Source organism: Oryx dammah, unplaced genomic scaffold, assembly GCF_014754425.2.
Source record: "Oryx dammah isolate SB20612 unplaced genomic scaffold, SCBI_Odam_1.1 HiC_scaffold_3, whole genome shotgun sequence".
Lineage (NCBI taxonomy): Eukaryota > Metazoa > Chordata > Mammalia > Artiodactyla > Bovidae > Oryx > Oryx dammah.
This window is the reverse complement of record NW_024070187.1, coordinates 100,393,304-100,411,127: the sequence shown is the minus strand read 5'-3', so window position 1 is coordinate 100,411,127 and position 17,824 is coordinate 100,393,304. Positions and strand designations below refer to the sequence as shown.

General features: G+C 38.2%; 1 protein-coding gene across 9 annotated transcripts in view; it reads right to left on the bottom strand.

Annotated features, from left to right (window-relative positions):
- Positions 1-17,824, bottom strand: part of PTPN13 (protein tyrosine phosphatase non-receptor type 13) — a 221,198-nt gene that overhangs the window by 134,999 nt on the left and 68,375 nt on the right. For 5 of the 9 annotated variants that reach the window (XM_040237277.1, XM_040237279.1, XM_040237283.1 and 2 more), the window contains exons 3-4: positions 12,286-12,464; positions 2,534-2,599 (exon numbers count right to left, since the gene is read on the bottom strand). In XM_040237277.1, the coding sequence (XP_040093211.1) occupies positions 2,534-2,599; positions 12,286-12,464 (245 nt within the window). Of the gene's footprint in view, positions 1-2,533; positions 2,600-12,285; positions 12,468-17,824 lie in introns of all 9 variants that reach the window. The other 4 variants (XM_040237276.1, XM_040237278.1, XM_040237282.1 and 1 more) reach the window with 1 other exon arrangement.

Sequence of the window (17,824 nt, the reverse complement as noted above, 5' to 3'; positions counted from 1 at the left end):
AGATAGTAAAGTGTCGCCTACAATGTGGGAGACCCAAGTTTGATTCCTGGATTGGGAAGATCTCTGGAGAAGGAAATGGCAACCCACTCCAGTACTCTTTCCTGGAAAATTCCATGGATGGAGGAGCCTGGTAAACTACAGTCCATGGGGTCGCAAAGAGTCAGACACAACTGGGCAACCTCACTTTCACTTCACTTATACATATATATAAACATTTCACTTCATACATATTTCATTTCACACAAACACACCCACATACAAACATGTGTGTGCTCGGTGGTTCAGTCATGTCTGACTCTGTGATCTTTTGGACTGTGGCCTACCAGGCTCCTCTGTCCATGGGATTTTCCAGGCAAGAATACTGGAGTGGTTGCCGTTTCCTCCTCCAGGGGATCTTTCCGACCCAGGGACCGAACTGGCATCTCCTACTTCAGCAGGCAGATTCTTTATCACTAAGCCCCCTGGGAAAACCCACAAACACATACGCACACACTATTTGGGGAAGAATAAACAATTTCCTAATATTCCATAAAGAGTAATAATAAATATAATTATATACTCTCATGATAACCTAGAAGAGATTTCAAATATTGCAATGACTCAAGGTCATTTTAATATAAGTTCTCATTTTGCTGGTGAAACAGAAGCTGGAATGTGAAAAATTTTTTAAATTAGTTGACATAATTTATAGAATATTATATCTAAATGTCCAAAGATCATACCAAGAAATGCAACATAAAACCACAAAGATAAGTCACTGCATACTCAGTAGCATGGTTAAAAATAAAAACACTGATAATATGAAGTAGTAGTGAGAAGAGCATTGCTGACTGGAGTCTGAACGAGTACATCTGCTTTGGTTTTAACATATGCTTTCCCTGTAACCCTTTCTTTCTACTTCTCATCCATTATGGATATTATATGTCACCCTTCAGAGCTCAGCTTAGCAACAACTTCCTTTAATCAACCTATCCTAGCCCTCCAAGTCTAGTTAGAGGCTCCACATCTGGTTTTCCACGTGTGCGTTGTCAGTTGCTCAGTCGTGTCCGACTTTTTGTGATCCCATGAACCGTAGCCCGCCAGGCTCCTCTGTCCATGGGATTCTCCAGGCAAGAATACTGGAGTGGGTAGCCATTCTCTTCTCCAGGGGATCGTCCCAAATCAGGGATGGAACCTGGGTCTCCTGCACTGCAGGCAATTTCATTCCCCTTAACACAGCATTTATCACATTGCATTCTAACTGGTTATTTGGTTGTCCATACCCATGACAGGACTCCACAGGCATGGGACATTATTTTCCTGGTGTCTGGGACAGTGTCTGTCATAAAATATGTGCTTAATAAATACTTTTGAATTAACATTAAATATTTCTCCAAAACAATTAATGATATCTGATAGTAAAATAGAGGTAAAAGTTTATATATACTTCCCTTCCAATTTACATGTGATAGATACTGACTTTATTTTCAGTTACCAGACAGAAAGTGTTAAATTATAGGATATGATCACATTTTACATGTAAGTTAGGTTGCATAAAATATGACACTATTATTTCCAGTAATAATTTAACTTTCTTATTTATATTTATAGAATTGAAATGAGGAGAGAAAGTAAATACACAGTATTTTTCATGATGTAAAATGAAAACCAAAAGAAGTTGAAGACTAGCATTCATCCTTCATGGACCTTAAGAGGTCTGAATTTTAGAATAAAAGCCTAAAATGCTTACTGCTTCTTAATTTGATTATAAAAAGACACACCTAGTTATTTTTGTTTTGAGTTCTAAATGCCTAAGATAAAACAATTCTATATACCATATCTTTGATGAAATATAGCTATTTTAAAAATTTCAATTACATTTACTACTATGTATTGTGTCTTCAGGAAATCAGTTATCATAGAAAATAAAGACCAGAAGCAGCCCAATGGTCATCAGAGCCTAAGGCCCCAGAAAGTATTACTTTACTATCTGTGTCTGCTGCTGCAGGGGTCGTGAGGTATGATTTTGAAGTTCTGATATGTAGTTAGAGCTACTACTATTCCTATGGTTTTCGTATCAGAAAAGGCTATCACTTTCTATTCAAGAATGAATCATCAAAGACATTGACAATTCCCCTTTATCAGTCATTAAATTAGAAGAAATGAAGGGGACTCCTATTTCTCTTGCTCTAATTTTGAAGAGGCTACTATATTTCACTGAGTTGTTGAAACACAGCTGTGTCTTTGTGCTTAGTCACTCAGTTGTGTCCAACCCCATGGACTGTAGCCCGCCAGGCTCCACTGTCCATGCGGATTCTCCAGGCAAGAAAACTGAAGTGGGTTGCCATACCGTCCTCTAATGACGTCTGTATTTCTAAAAACATTCTCAGAAAAATAATTTCTTTAGTACTTTATTATTTCATTCTGAGAGAAGACATTATTATTGTGAACAACCAGTATGGAAGTGCTGGTGTGCCTGACAACACACTGTAGAAATATACAGAAGAGCTTCTTAAAAAGTATAATATTGTACAAATGTGATGGCTTGACTCACTTGGCTCTGAGGTACTTCATGATCAGCTCCCCAATACAATGTCATTCCGAGAGAATAAATATGGATCTAGGAATAGAATTTTTTAAAAAATCATTTTATGGTAAAAAGTTAATCTAGCAAGTACTATATATTCATCACTTTTTGCTCCCAAAAATATGTAACACATGATTTGAGAAAACCGTCATTTCATATTTTGCATAAAAGAATGTGAGAGCTTACATTATCATATGTAAAACAGAGAGTTAGTGGGAATTTGCTGTATGACGCAGGGAGCTCAAATCTGGTGCTCTGTGACAACCTCTAGGGGTGAGATGGGGTGGGAGGTGGGAGGGAGGTTCGAGAGAGAGGGGACCTATGGCTGATTCATGCTAATGTATGGCAGAAACCAACACAGTATTGTAAAGCAATTATCCTCCAATTAAAAATAAATAAATTTAAATTAAAAATGTATGTGAGAGCTTAAAACAGAAAATAAGACTGGAAATGATCAGAACAGATTTCATTTTCCAACTCCCCAGTCTGTCTGCTATGAGTAATCATTTTTATCAGTCCTTTTTTTTTTTTCAAACTCTAAACTTTTTATTTTGTATTGAGGTTAACCAATTAACATGCTGTGATGGTTTCAGGTGAACAGCTAAGGGACTCAGCCATACCTTACATGTATCCATTCTCCTCCATTTCTTATTTAAAGTTTCTTTATGCAAACTCAAGAGAATATGAATAAACAGTCTGACTTTCCATTTCTTTTACAAAAGGTCAGAAATTTTAAAAAAATTACTCAACACCTTGCAATTTTAATTTAACAAGACAGGTTATGAAAGTTTAGAGATGGCACTGAGTCTCTTCAGCTTTGAATCTCTTAACTCTTTTCACTGCTGCATAGAACTATATTTTGTGGTTACTGTATTGTTTACTTAACTGATCTGTCACTAATCAGCAATTAGAAATTTCCTAAACTTTTGCTATCATAAATAAAGTTTTAGCAAACAATTTTGGATATGTCATTTTGTACATGCAAGTATTCCTCTTAAATTGACTCTCTTACATCATGAATAAAAGAGCAAATCATCTGTAGCTTTGATACATTTTTGTCTGATTTCCCCCCACAAAGTTTTATCCTTTTGCATTTCTACAGCAACATATGAGACTTTTTTTCCACAAGCCTTATCCATAGAATGTGTTATGAAGCTGTTTGCTGAACTGAAAAGAGAAAAAAAAATCTCGTTACAGTTTGATTAGCACTTTTCTTACCAAGAATGGATGGGGTAGTAGCACATGGAAAAAAAAGCTGGGTCAGAAAAGGTTCCTTTTTCATTGTCTGTGGCTTCTTAAAGATTGGAAAAATGACAACATATTTTTATGCTGATATATGGATAGAACAGGGAAAACTGGAATTGCAGGAGAGAGGAGACAGCTGGGAGAGCACTGATGAGTAAGCAGGAGGAAGTGGAGGCTATTGCACAGATGAAGGAGTTGGCTTCCAGAGGTGCACAGACAGTTCTTATGAAGCGGGGAAGCAAAGCATATGAAAACTTATGCGGGTAATCTGGTCATGGGATCTTGGGAGAAGTCTCCTGATTACTTCTACTTTTTTCCCCCCTGGTGAAACAGGAAGCAAGATTATCAACCTAAAGAATGGACAGTTAATCCTTCCAAGTAATCATTTTCCAGCTCTCCTATTAAGAGATTCAAAGCTAAATTTTCAGCCGGCTCTCTCAGTATTGAATAATCTTACCACAAACATTTTGTTTGCAGCCATCTTACTGCAATATCATCTTCAGTGTCTTTTCTTTTTTTTCCATTTTGCTGTCATTTTCTCATCTCTATTTTTAATTATACAAACTGTCTCAAACCTCTTTAGATATACATGAGATAAATCCATATAAAACTGGATATCCTTAGAATCTCACAGCATTTAAATTACAGATTAGAAAAAGTTTGTTCCTCTTTTTAAATACTTTCATGGCTCCTAATGTTCAAAATTCCGAATTCTTTACGATACACAAGGCTCACTCTGACTTGCCTCCATCTCCATTTTCCAAACAGATTTTTCAGTCTTCCTTCTCTTCTCTCTCCTTTCTCTATCACACCTAGATACTTCAAACTAAAAGATAATTCTCTGCTGGCAAACCAATCTTTCTCTTTCCCAGCTTTTTTTGAACAGTTCCTCCTACCAAGAATTTCTTTCTTCATCTGTCAATAAAAGTTCTACCCATTATTGATAGCCCAAAGATGCTGTTATCTATTACGAATGCTATATAAATCTTCTCCAACAGTATAAAGCATTCTCTCTTATATAATACACTTTTCATTTCATTTGTATCTCTAATGAAACAGTTAACTAATACTACCTGCAACATAGTTAGGATGCTTGCTTGTTTGTCTTCCTTAAGGAAGCCTCGTTTTTTATACATCTTAATATCCCTCTTAGCAACTGACACAACTTGTACATAGTAGATATTCAATACATGCCTGGTGAATTCAATTAAATGTGCATGAAGTTCAAGGCCACATGTTGCAGACTATTTGTATCACATTTCTGTTTAGAATTCAAGGAACCTCATATGGGAACACCTTTCCAAAAAGCCTCATACGCGAAAAACATTTTTCATACCTTTAGCAAAAATGATGAACTGCATACTCAAATATATGTTTCTTAATATATTAATTCTGATTTGTGGTTCTTTGAGATACTGGTAGTACTTTAAGATCCTTTATTATATTTACTTGTATGTGAATTGAATTACTTTAATAAGACTATATAAGATTAATAACATTTAAAAAATAGATTATAAACTTAATACATTTGCTCATCATCTATATATATATACACACACATTATAATGGTTAATTTTATGTGTCAATTTGACTGGATGCCTAGATATTTGATCAAACCCTATTCTGGGTATTTCTGGGAGAGCATTTTGCATGAAAGTGCCATTTAAATTGGTAAAGTGGGCAAGACAGATTGCTCTCCCCAATATGGGCTGTCCTCATCCAATCATTGGAAGGCCTGTATAGAACAAAATGGTTTACTCACCCCCAGGTAAGAAAGAATTCTTTCTGCCTGACTGCCTTCAAACTAGGACATCAGCTTTTTATTGCCTTTGGACAAGATCCAAAATATCAGCTTTTCCTGGGCCCCGAGCCTTCTGGCTTTCAGAGTGGAACTACACCCTTGGTTCTCCTGGTTCTCAGACCAGAACTACAATGTTGCTCTCCTGGTCCCCAGCTTGCCAGCTCATCTTACAGATCTTGGGACTTGTCAGTATCCTTGATCACATGAGCTAATAAGTCTCTCTTCACACACACACACCCTACTGATCTGGTTTCTCTGGAGACTCCTGCTTAATAAATATCCAAATATGAGATATATATATATATAGAGAGAGAGAGAGAGAGAATATATATGTATGAATCAAATGAAGAAGAAGTGGTAAATTTGTACTGCTGCTGCTGCTAAGTTGCTTCAGTTGTGTCTGACTTTGTGTGACTCCATAGACGGCAGCCCACCAGGCTCCCTGGTCCTTGGGATTCTCCAGGCAAGAACACTGGAGTGGGTTGCCATTGCCTTCTCCAAGGCATGAAAGTGAAAAGTGAAGTCGCTCAGTCGTGTCCTACTCTTAGCGAAATCCAAAAAAGACAAGATTACTTCTGATTAGGGAAGAAATTTGAAGCAGGGCCAGTTTAAGCTGAGCCTTGAACACAGGGTATGTGTCCCCTTTCCGTGTTCTCTTAATGTTTCATACAGACCTACTATCCTTGTATTTTCATTATTATTATTATTAATTGCTTTTTGTCTGTCTCTCCATTACTCCTACTTAGGTTACTACTTGCCCTTTGAGGGCAAAGACTATTTCTTATTCAATATCTCTGTAAACCTATGGCCTAATATAGCAGTGAATATCTAAGTCCTCAAGAGATGGTCACTGAAAGAATGGCTCGTACTTAGGATGTGGGTTTGCAGAAATGGGGAAGGGCACTGTTATACAAAAGAGGGAAGCCGCAAAGCATAGAATCTCTTTAATAATCACTGACTACAACTTTTGCATATGAAAGAGAGGAGTTGAAATATGGTTGGAATCAAACTCTGGAGAGGTTTCCTAGGTTTTGCAAAGGAATCTGTACTTAACTGGGTATAAAAAGCAGAAGGTTTTTGAAGGAAAAAAAAAAAAAGATATGATCAGAGGGGTTAATCTGACAGCAGTTGGGCAAATAGTCAAGAAGCAGAAATAAGTTAGAAGATGATGATAAAATTTCAAGAGAAAGGAAATGGGGACCCTGCCATAGCCCTGGCAATAGGGCTGAAGAGGAGAGGATAGAATGGCTGGACTCAGGAAGATGAGAAGTTTAGGCAATTAAGTGGACTTGTGGGAAGGCAGGAGTCAGAGATAAAGATACAAGAAAATGTGACATTAAAACACACACACACACACAGAGTTGAAAGAGCCAATATAATCCATGGGAAAAAGAAATATGTTTTTTTTTGTCTTTACAGTTATAATGGGCTGGAATATGAACTCTGTGAATGAAACGACTTTGTCCTATCCATCATTTTATCCCAGGACCTAGGACACCACTTAACATAATAGTAACTGATAATACTCAGTGGGTGCTTACTCTCTGCTAGGGACTGTTCTAAGCATTTAACAATCGTATTTAGCTTTCAGCTCTACACCAGGGATTCTCAAAGAGTTATTCCCCAACCAGCAGTATCAGCATCCCCTGGGAACCTGGGAGAAAAGCAAGTTCTCAGACCCTGCCCCAGACCTACTGAATCAGAGATCCTGGAGGTAAGCCCTGCAGTCTGTTTTATCAAGTCCTTCTGGTAATTCTGATGCAGGATAAAGTGTGAGAACCACTGTTCTATGCCATACCTGCCAGTTACACCTTGCTTCGAGTTCTTTTGGACATACACCCAAAGTGAGATGCTGGATCACACGGTAGTTCCATCTTTAACTTTTTCGAGGAGCCGCCATGCTGTTTTTCATAATGACTATACAATTTACAGTCCCAGAAACGTAAATGAAAGTCCCAGCTTCTCTCTATCCTCACCAACACATGCTATTTTTTGTTCTCTTGATAGTGGTCAGTCAGTCTAGTGGGTGCGAGATGATATCTCTACAACCCTAGCATTTAAATTTTAAATTTAATTCTGTCATTAAATGTTGGACTCTAGAACTAGACAGCCCTGGAGTTTCTTCAAATGCCTGTAATAACTATACATTCAAATTTATGGATAAACGGGAACAAATGGAGGGGAGAAAGGGTGGATTAGTAAGAATTAATGTAGAATAAATGTGGTGTAGTGTGGTTAAAGGCATTTGGTCTTTAAAACAAGTTCATTTGAGGTTTCTGCTGTTTCCTCATATTATCCTTCTAAAGATGACTCTTGATTTTAAGAAGTATAGATATGGTGAAAGTATTAGTAGCTCAGTTGTGTCTGACTCTTTGCAACCCCATGGACTGTAGCCCGCCAGGCTCCTCTGTCCATGGAATTCTCCAGGCAAAAATACTGGAGTGGGTAGCTATTCCCTTCTCCAGGGGATTTTCCCAACCCCGGGATCCAACCCAGGTCTCCTGCGTCTCCCGCATTGCAGTCGGATTCTTTACTGTCTGGTAGGAACCACAATTACTGATACTTACACTGTAAGTTAGTGAAAATAAACACTTAACCTACGATCCCTTTAGTTCACCAGGGATATAGTTCGAATCCCCGGTGCATGTCCAATAATCTTGAAGAGAAAACAAAACGAGAATTTGATTCAGGTTCTAGTCCTAACGTTCCCTGGTGGCTCAGAGGGTAAAGCGTCTGTCTACAATGCAGGAGACCTGGGTTTGATTCCTGGGTCAGGAAGATCCGCTGGAGAAGGAAATGGCAATCCACTCCAGTACTATTGCCTGGAAAATCCCACGGACTAGTCCTAACAAAATGATTTCAAAAGAATTGCCAAATTAACCATGTGCCAAGCAAGCAGGAAGTAAACAATTACTCAACGAAGGGAAAACCAGAGAATCAAAAAGCTTCGTGTGACCTATATAAACTTGTCTAGTTATTTAAATAAAGGGGCATGCTATCTGGAAAAGTAAAATTTTAGGGCAAATAAATGCAAAGTGTCTATTTATACAGCTCGTGGTAAACTTTTCTTCATATAACTGAATACGCAGTTTACAAAACAAGTTTCATTGAATGAAGGAAACATTTTCATGGGTCAAGATCTTACTAAGTATTCATTACTATTCATAAGCTAGGCTTTAAGTATCATATATTAAAAAAAAATTTTTCATATACTATCAATAGCAAGCATTTGTTGAGAACAAGTTAAAAATGGTATATCCTTAACTCAGGAAACTATGAAATGCCTTTACCATCCTCTTTCTCAAGATGTCAGAATATAGTTGGCAACTTTGTAGGAATGGAACAACTCCCATCACATCCCCAACACTTGATTCTGAACATCTAGCCTAATAATAGGGAGGCTTCAATCACTTTCCCAAACTCGGGTTCTAACAGCTGTACCTAAATACATGGGAGGTTTACTGTCTAAGCACTCATGCACCTATTAAGCAGTTTTTCAATTGTGGACTTTAAATACCTTGCAGGAAGAATTCATAAACACTTGTGCAAAACTTTTTCTTAACTAGAGAAAACTTACTTATAATTCAGCAGCAGTTTTTAAAACTTAGTCACTTGTGACTCTACTGCAGAGATTCTTAGTTTTTCTTAGGTCACCAGACCCACCTGAGAGACTGGGAACCCAGTTTGAAGGACACGCTGCCCCTAAAGTGCTCAGACACATAAAACTTAGTGCATCATTTCATTGCTTTTTAGATATCCTGAAGCTCAGTTAAGATTCAGAAATCTCAAGGGTTAAATACTTTACACACACATTATGCTTATCTCCAATATTCCAGTTAACTTCTATCTTTAAAAATCTTATTATTAAAGGAATCACAGAGTATACAGAATGAATGCACACTATTTAAATATACATAGCTATACATATGCTATCCAGTTTAATAAAACACTACCAGCATAAACACCTTCATGATATAAAACTACCAACACTGTACATACTGTGTATTAAACAAAGTCCTTTGCAAATACCTCCTTGCACATAATGGGAAATTTCTTAGGTTAATGCCTTAAGCATTACCTTCACTTCATAGCTATGGTTTCTATTCACTGGTTGCTTTGCATGTACCATCCAAATTCTTAAGCAGCTCTTGGAATATAAAAGGTAGATAAAACTGGATTTACTACCAATTCTGGTCAGTCTTATTTCAGATATATAATCAGTGGCTCAAATCAAGATATCTTTCTCACATTAGAAAGTCTGTGGAAAAGGCAGGCTTGGTTTTCTGTATCAGTGGTTCTGCATCTGCAGATTCAACCAACTAAGGATCGTGCAGTACTGGAGTATTTACTATTGAGAAGAATATTCACATGAGGGGGTCCATGTAGTTCAAATCAGAATTGTTCAGGGTCAACTACATGTCAAAATTTTAAATGCACATACTCTGATTTAACAATTTTACTACTAGGAAATTATTAGGTTAGTTTTTGCACTTACATGCACTCATATATGAGAAATGATATCTATAGCCAATTCTGAACTCTCCCAAGTTCCCTATCTGTGTTATCACAGCTTGGGAATTCCCTGGTGCTCAGTGGTTTAGACGCTGTGCCTTCATTGCCAAGGGCTTTGGTTCATTCCCTAGTCAGGGAACTAAGATTTCACAAGCCATGTGGTATGGCTGAAAATGAATAAAAATTATCACAGCTTGCTACACAAAATACACATATTTATTTCAAAATTTCTTTTCAGAGCCTTAAAAATGAAATTAGATCTTCAAATATCAATGGCACTGCTATCCTCAGACTGGATGTTCCTATCATAAACTTTTCCTTCTTCATTGTTTCATCGAATCAACTGTGATCAGCTTTGCTTCCACTATAACCCCATCATCCCCACCTTTATATGCCCAAGGCCTTATACAATTTTTAGTTCTTTCCCTCAGATTATTAAAATGCCCCAGTTAGATTCCTACATAGTTTTTCATCTCATTTATCCACTTTCATCATACTTGGAGGTAACAAATCACATCACTCTCTTAAAGATATATCCCAGAAGAAAGTTTAAGTTTCTAGGATTTACTGTCTTCATTCTGACCTGTCATCTCCCTTTAACCACAGCCCTCCACGGAGGGGATGCTCCAGCCTAACCCGTCTGACCAAACACTCCCCATCAGAGGGCACAATCTCCGACTCTCAGCACAGCACAGCACAGCAACCCTGAGTGGAATCCCCATTCCTACCTATTTTCCATTTTCTAAATTCTCAGTTCAGTCGCTCAGTCATGTCCAACTCTTTGCGACCCCATGGACTGCAGCACTCCAGGTCTCCCTGTCCATCACCAACTCCTGGAGTTTACGCAAACTCATGTCCGTTGAGTTGGTGATGCCATCCGGCCATCTCATCCTCTGTCGTCCCCTTCTCCTCCCACCTTCAATCTTTCCCAGAATCAGGGTCTTTTCAAATGAGTCAGTTCTTCACATCAGGTGGCCAAAGTATTGGAGTTTTGGCTTCAGCATCAGTCCTTCCAAAGAATATTCAGGACTGATTTTCTTTAGGATGGACTTCTAAATTCTAGTCACTCTTCATACGCCAACACAAACCCTTCTCTGCCATACCATTTTAAACAGAAAATTGTTCCTCTTCTAAACTCTATCCCTCTATACAGCATTTATTTGTATTTACCTTATTGTTCTATATACATTGATCAGGATCTATCTTCTAGTTATTTTTGTATCTTCCTCACAAGCACAGTGTTATATACATAGCAGGCTTTTAATAAGTATTTTAAACCTTGAATTAATAAAGGCTCACATTTTTTTCATTTTTTTTTCTTAGACCTATACATTTTTATAAAACTACTTTGAATTCTTAAATATGAACTTCTTGGAATACACGGTCATTTTGTTTTTTAGTTGAAGCATACTGTAATAGCAGGGGGTTTTCCTGGTAGCTCAACTGGTAAAGAATTCACCTGCAATGCAGGAGACCCCGGTTCAGTTCCTGGGTCAGAAAGATCCCCTGGAGAAGGGAGAGATTGCCTACTCCAGTATTCTTGGGCTTCCCTGGTGGCTCAGCTGGTAAAGAATCTGCCTGCAACACGGGAGATCTGGGTTTGATCCGTCGGTTGGGAAGATTCCCCTGGAGAAGGCTACCCATTCCAGTATCCTGGTCTAGAGAATTCCATGGATTGTATAGTCCATGGGGTCACAAACAGTCAGATACAACTGAGCGACTTTCACTTGTAGTATAATACTACACCATATAAGTTATAGGTGTACAATACAGTGATTCACAGTTTTTCAAGGTTATGTTCCATCTATAGTTACTATAAAATATTTGGTTATATTCGCCATGTTGTACAGTATACCCTTATAGCTTGTTCTATACCTACTAGTTTGTACCTCTTATTCCTCTCCCCTTTTCTTATCCTTTCCCACTTTCCTCTCCCCACTGGTAATCACTAGTTTATTCTCCATATCTGTGAGTCTGTTTCCTTTTTGTTTTATTCACTACTTTGTTGTATTTTTTAGATTCCATACATAAGTGATTTCATGATTATTTAGAATTCAATGAGTGTTTTTCAAAGGGTTGAAGTAGGGTAGCCCAGTGTCTACTTTTCTTACACCCACCAAAACAAAATCAAGCCAAAAAGAAAAAAAAGACTTAATGTTACCTTTTCAACATCGGAGAGAGAAGTGAGTGACTGACTCTGAAGAACCTCTGGTGCAGTGAATGCACGAAGATCCTGATTGGAAATATTTTCATCTGTAAATGACACACTGCCAGATGGCAGTAGCAGCAGAGACCATGGAGAAATGATGAAGCCAAGAGCAGCAGGGTCAGCTATGCTTACTGCTTTGTAACCGCACAGAAGGAAAAGAAAGAAAAAAAAAAGATAGGTGTTTAAAATTATAGATCACTTAAATGAATATCCGAGCATAGTCACAGATACATGCAGTTACATACACTAAATCAACATGCCACAAAAAGAGACAAGGTTTCATGCATCCACTACTGTTAGCATTATCAACAACCACGGATCTGGATCTGGCTTAGTCTTTCAAACTTAGACTAGATGGCAGATCTAAGAAACTAGAGAACGTTCATTGTTAGTCACAAGATTGAACTTGGTTCCAATACTCCATCACAGTGATACAGAGATATGAATAAGAATCAATAATCCTTACATGTTGGTGGTAGGGGAAGGGATCACGGATTCCTTTGAGGATTTGGTGAAAACTATGATCAAGAAACCCTTTCAAGGAAACTGCCCATAAATATAAAACCCTATAAGCAAAAGGTATTCATGGATCTCCTTAGAGCCCATTTATGGATCCCAGGTTGAGTCCCTAATTTATGGTATAGATTCCTGAAATGGACAGAAACTAATTCCCTTGATAGTTCACTAGATTTAGAAATAGTAAAGTTTCCAGCTAAAATGAAAATCTCTTTTTTGCATCAATATGTATATTTGTCTAGTTTCCATTTGTTCATCACATGGGATCATTTGAAACATGTCTTTAATAATTGTGCCAAGGAAGAGAAAAGTGTTTGAATGCATCTTTATTCAGTCAGTGTACCTTGTGCTGCCCTGAATCTCAGTTACAGATCAGTGGTCCTCATATTCCGACTCAATCACACCTCAGGTTGCTAAGAACAAGACTCACAATCCTTATGGCAAATAAGTTTCAATGAATCATCATAGCTGTTAAGCCTAGGTATACTGTTGCTTTTCAGCCACTTTATACATTTTCTTTTTAAAGCCTCTTCTTGGGTATCTCATGCACAAATACCACAAAATTCAGTCAGAGAAGACCTCAAATCAGGTCGAACAATATTTTCTTTACCAAACCTTGCTATTTATAATATTGAGATTTCATGTGTGTCACGGACATAATAAAATAGCCTATGATCAATTCTTTCAAATTAGCAACCAAAGGCCATTCCCTTCTCCAGGGAATCTTCCTGATCCAGGGATCAAACCTGGGTCTCCCACACTGCAAGCTGATTCTTTACCAGGTAAGCCACCAGGAAAGCCCAAATGTAACAAACACTAGAACAATTCTGAAGGCAATGCACTGATACCTGGTATAAGATGATGATGGCCTGGAACCACAGTGGTAGTGAGAACCTGTTAGAACGTGAGTGTATTTCACAGACACTTACAATAAGAATTTCTTGACAGACTGGATGTGGAGTGAGAAAGAGGAGAATCAGAATGACTCCAAGATTTTGGTCTCAGTAACAGGAAGGATGGTGTGTCATCAACTGCGAGTGAGGAGACTATAGGAATAGCATAGGTTGCTGAGGCAGGGCTGGGAGACAGTGGTAGGAATTCAACTTTGCTTTGGGACCTATTAAGTTGAAGATATCTGTTACACATTCAAATGGAGGTGTCAAGGAGGCAGTTGGATCTCAAGTCTAGGAGAAAGATCTGAACTGGAGATATATTTTGGGAGTCACTGCCCTAAGAGATGGTATTGAAAACCCTGTAACTGGATGAGATGAACAAAAAGTTAGTTTTAAGATCGAAAAGAAATCAAGAACAAGGATTGCGCCTTGGGCTACTCCAACATTAAGACCAACTGCTCCTTCTCAGGCTTTCCTTCCAGCTTGCTGTTCTTTTCTGGGGCATCCACACAAGCATGGCATCGCACTCTCACTTACAGTTCTCTTGGGCATCACCGTCAAGTTCCACTCCACCGTTTTAATTGTTTATTTAATAGTCTTTCTATCAAGTGGCCCAGCATCCAATCCTGAACCTAAGAGAGGAAGTTGAAATTCCAACTCTCATGCCTAGTTCCTGTCAGCCTTATCTGGGGACAGAATTATGATTTCTGGTATACTTACTGCCATTTGAATTTATAAATTATTAGGGATCACAGCTAATACAGAAGGAGGAGTGCCATCCTGAAGTCTAAATGCTCTGTCCTGTCCCACCATTCTTGGTGTTGGTATCCACTCAGACCTCTGGTGGCTCAGTGGTAAAAGAATCTACCTACAATGCAGGAGAGTGCCTGCATTGCAAGAGACGTGGGTTCGATCCCTGGGTCAGGAGGACCACCTGGAGGAGGGCGTGGCAACCCACTCCAGTGTTCTTGCCTGGGAAATTCCATGTGGAGAGAAGACTAGCAGGTCACAGTCCATGGGACTGAAAGAGTTTGACATGACTTAGAGACTAAACCTCCACCACACTCTTCCTCCCTGCCCCAGGCAACAGACTGACTCTACCCTCTTCTTTATAGGGTGGCACACAACAGAAACTGCTGCAGGTAAAAGTTATCTACAATTGCTTATAGCTTTGAAATTAACAGGTTTGTTTATTCACTTATCAGCACAATGAAGGTCAAAAAACCTACACCGACAAGAAATGTATCCTTCAATTTTTGCTTTAAACAATAGATTTTTGTTAGTTTTTACTGAACATCTAAAGTATACCATTATTTTAAGTAGTATATATATCTAAATGGCTAAGAGGGTAAAGTGTCTGCCTGCAGTGCAGGAGACTTGGGTTTGATCCCTGGGTCAGGAAGATCCCCTGGAGAAGGAAATGCCAACCCACTCCAGTATTCTTGCTTGGAGAATCCCATGGATGGAGGAGCCTGATAGGCTACAGTCCATGGGATCGCAAACAGTCGGACATGACTGAGCAACTTCACTTTCACTTTTTATATCTAAACATAATATTCATGAAACTTCAAGTCATTTGCTCACAGTTGTTGTTGTTTAGTCACTAAGTTGTATCCGACACTGCGATCCCATAGACTGCAGCATGCCAGGCTCCTCTGTCCTCTACTATCTTCCGGAGTTTGCTCGAATTCATGTCCATTGCTGACAGAGTCCATAGTATTATTGGAAACATAAAAGGTATTAAAAAAATAAAAATAAGACTGTAAGTATAAGGTATCTAAAAGGGAAAAAAGATTATAAAAGAGGATTTAGAGGAAATTACTTCAGTAACAATGAAGAGAGAATTAATTTTTTTTTTGTATGTGCCTTTAAAATGAGTACCATTTGACCTTGGCTAAGGGGGAGATTCCAAAAAGAGGCAGCCAAGGCAAAAGAATGTGGTCAGGAAATTATTAAATTTGTACAAGGAACAGCAAGAACCTGGAGCAGAGGAATGGTAGAGAGCAGTGAGAAACACAATTACCAAGGTGGGTCATATTTTTACTTGTTAAAAAACACACATACAAAAAAATGACACAAATATTATCACTGTTCTCAAGTTCAATTTTTAAATGTCTGGTAATAAAGTTAAAGCAGCTGTGACAACAAACTACATTGTTGTCAAATTCCCAAAACACACACACAACATTTAAGCACCACGTTCTTTAGAAAACAAACCACAAAATATATTTTTTAATAATTTAAAGGGTTATGCAAACCTTCGTGTGAGGAAACTTAAGAGTCCTGGCTAAAATCTGTCTAATTCACCCTCCTTGTCTAACTAAGAGAGAAAGAATTTAAGGCAAATGTATTCAAAATCCCTCAAAGAATGCTAACAAAAGAAGATTTAAAAACAGAATTCCAGAAGCTTGTAATTTGGTGTTCCCTAATGTTTTAGTTGTGTGATGACTGTCCTCAAGAATGCTGTTGTTATGAAAGAGTAAACCTTGATGTGAACCGATTTCAGTACTCAAACGATTCTATTTAAAGGCTTTCACCAACATTCCACAGAAAAAGCTGCTTACTCAAAACATTATGCAGTTAGAGGCAAACTTAGAAATAAGCAGAAATCTGATATGCAAAGAAACATCTTAGCACTTCTTTCTGATGTGCCTTGCAACTAAGACATATCTACACATTTTCCCTGCACTGAGGGTCTTCTCATTTCCTTTAGATTGTCCACTTCATTTCATTTTTTGGCCCTCCAATTACAGTATAAAATTAGAGAAATGATCATAACTGGGTAACAAACGTGATAAGGCAAAAGAACTGAAAGTATCAAAAAATCATCTAAAAACTCAGAATAACAATGAAACCATTTTGACCTGAAAAATCCTTTGGTCTATTTAAGCACATACTATGAGCTTCCCTGGTTGCTCAGTGGTAAAGAAGTCCTCTGCCAATGCAGGGGACATAAGAGATGCAGGTATGATCCTTGGCTCTGGAAGATCCAATGGCAACCCATCCCAGTATTCTTGCCTGAAAAATTCCATGGACAGAGGAACTTGGCAGGCTACGGTCCATGGGGTCACAGAGTCAGACATGACTGAGCAACTGAGCACACACACATGTTCTAGTACCGTACGTGGCAAAAATCTATGCAGAGTCCACTGTTTCAAACTCTGAAGGATCTGATGAAGTCATTCTATCATACAGAATTCACTCATAAACTCAGCTCTCATGTGCATTAAAAAGAGACACACAGTGTTAAGTCAATGATCTGGTGTAACAATGCACAAACAGAAAAATACATAGTTTAGAATAAATCCTCTATATTTTAGGACTTTCCTGGTGGCTCAGGCAGTGAAGTGTCTGCCTACAACGTGGGAGACCCGGGTTCAATCCCTGGGTCGGGAAGATCTCCTGGAGAAGGAAATGGTAACCCACTCCAGTATTCTTGCCTGGAAAATCCCATGGATGGAGAAGCCTGGTGGGCTATAGTCCATGGGGTTGCAAACAGTCGGACACAACTTAGCAACTTCACTTTCACTAATAGTAAAGCTTTGTGATTAAATCATTTAAGATTCATTGGAACCAAAAAAAAGGACAGGGCAGAGGATTCAAATAAATAAAATTAGGTATGAAAAAGAAGTTGCTAAGGATCATAACATAGTCCAAAAAGAAATGGAGAAATTCTTAGAGAGAGACAACTTTCTAAGACTGAACCAGCAAGAAATAGAAAATGAACAGACCAATAACAAGTACTGAAATTGAAACAGTAATTAGAAAACTTCCAACAAGCAAAAGTCTAGGACAAGAGGACATCACAGGCAAATTCTATTAACATTTCAAGAAGAGTTAACATCTATACCTCTGAAACTCTTCCAAAAAATTGCAGAGGAAGACTTTCCAAGCTCATTCTATGAGGCCACTGTCACCCTGTTACCTAAATCAGAAAAAGATACCACCAAAAAAGAAAACTACAGGCCAGTATCACTGATGAACATAGATGTAAAAATATTCAACAAAATACTAGCAAAAAACATGTTAAAAAAATTGTACACCACGATCAAATACAATTAACTCCAGGTATGCAAAGATTC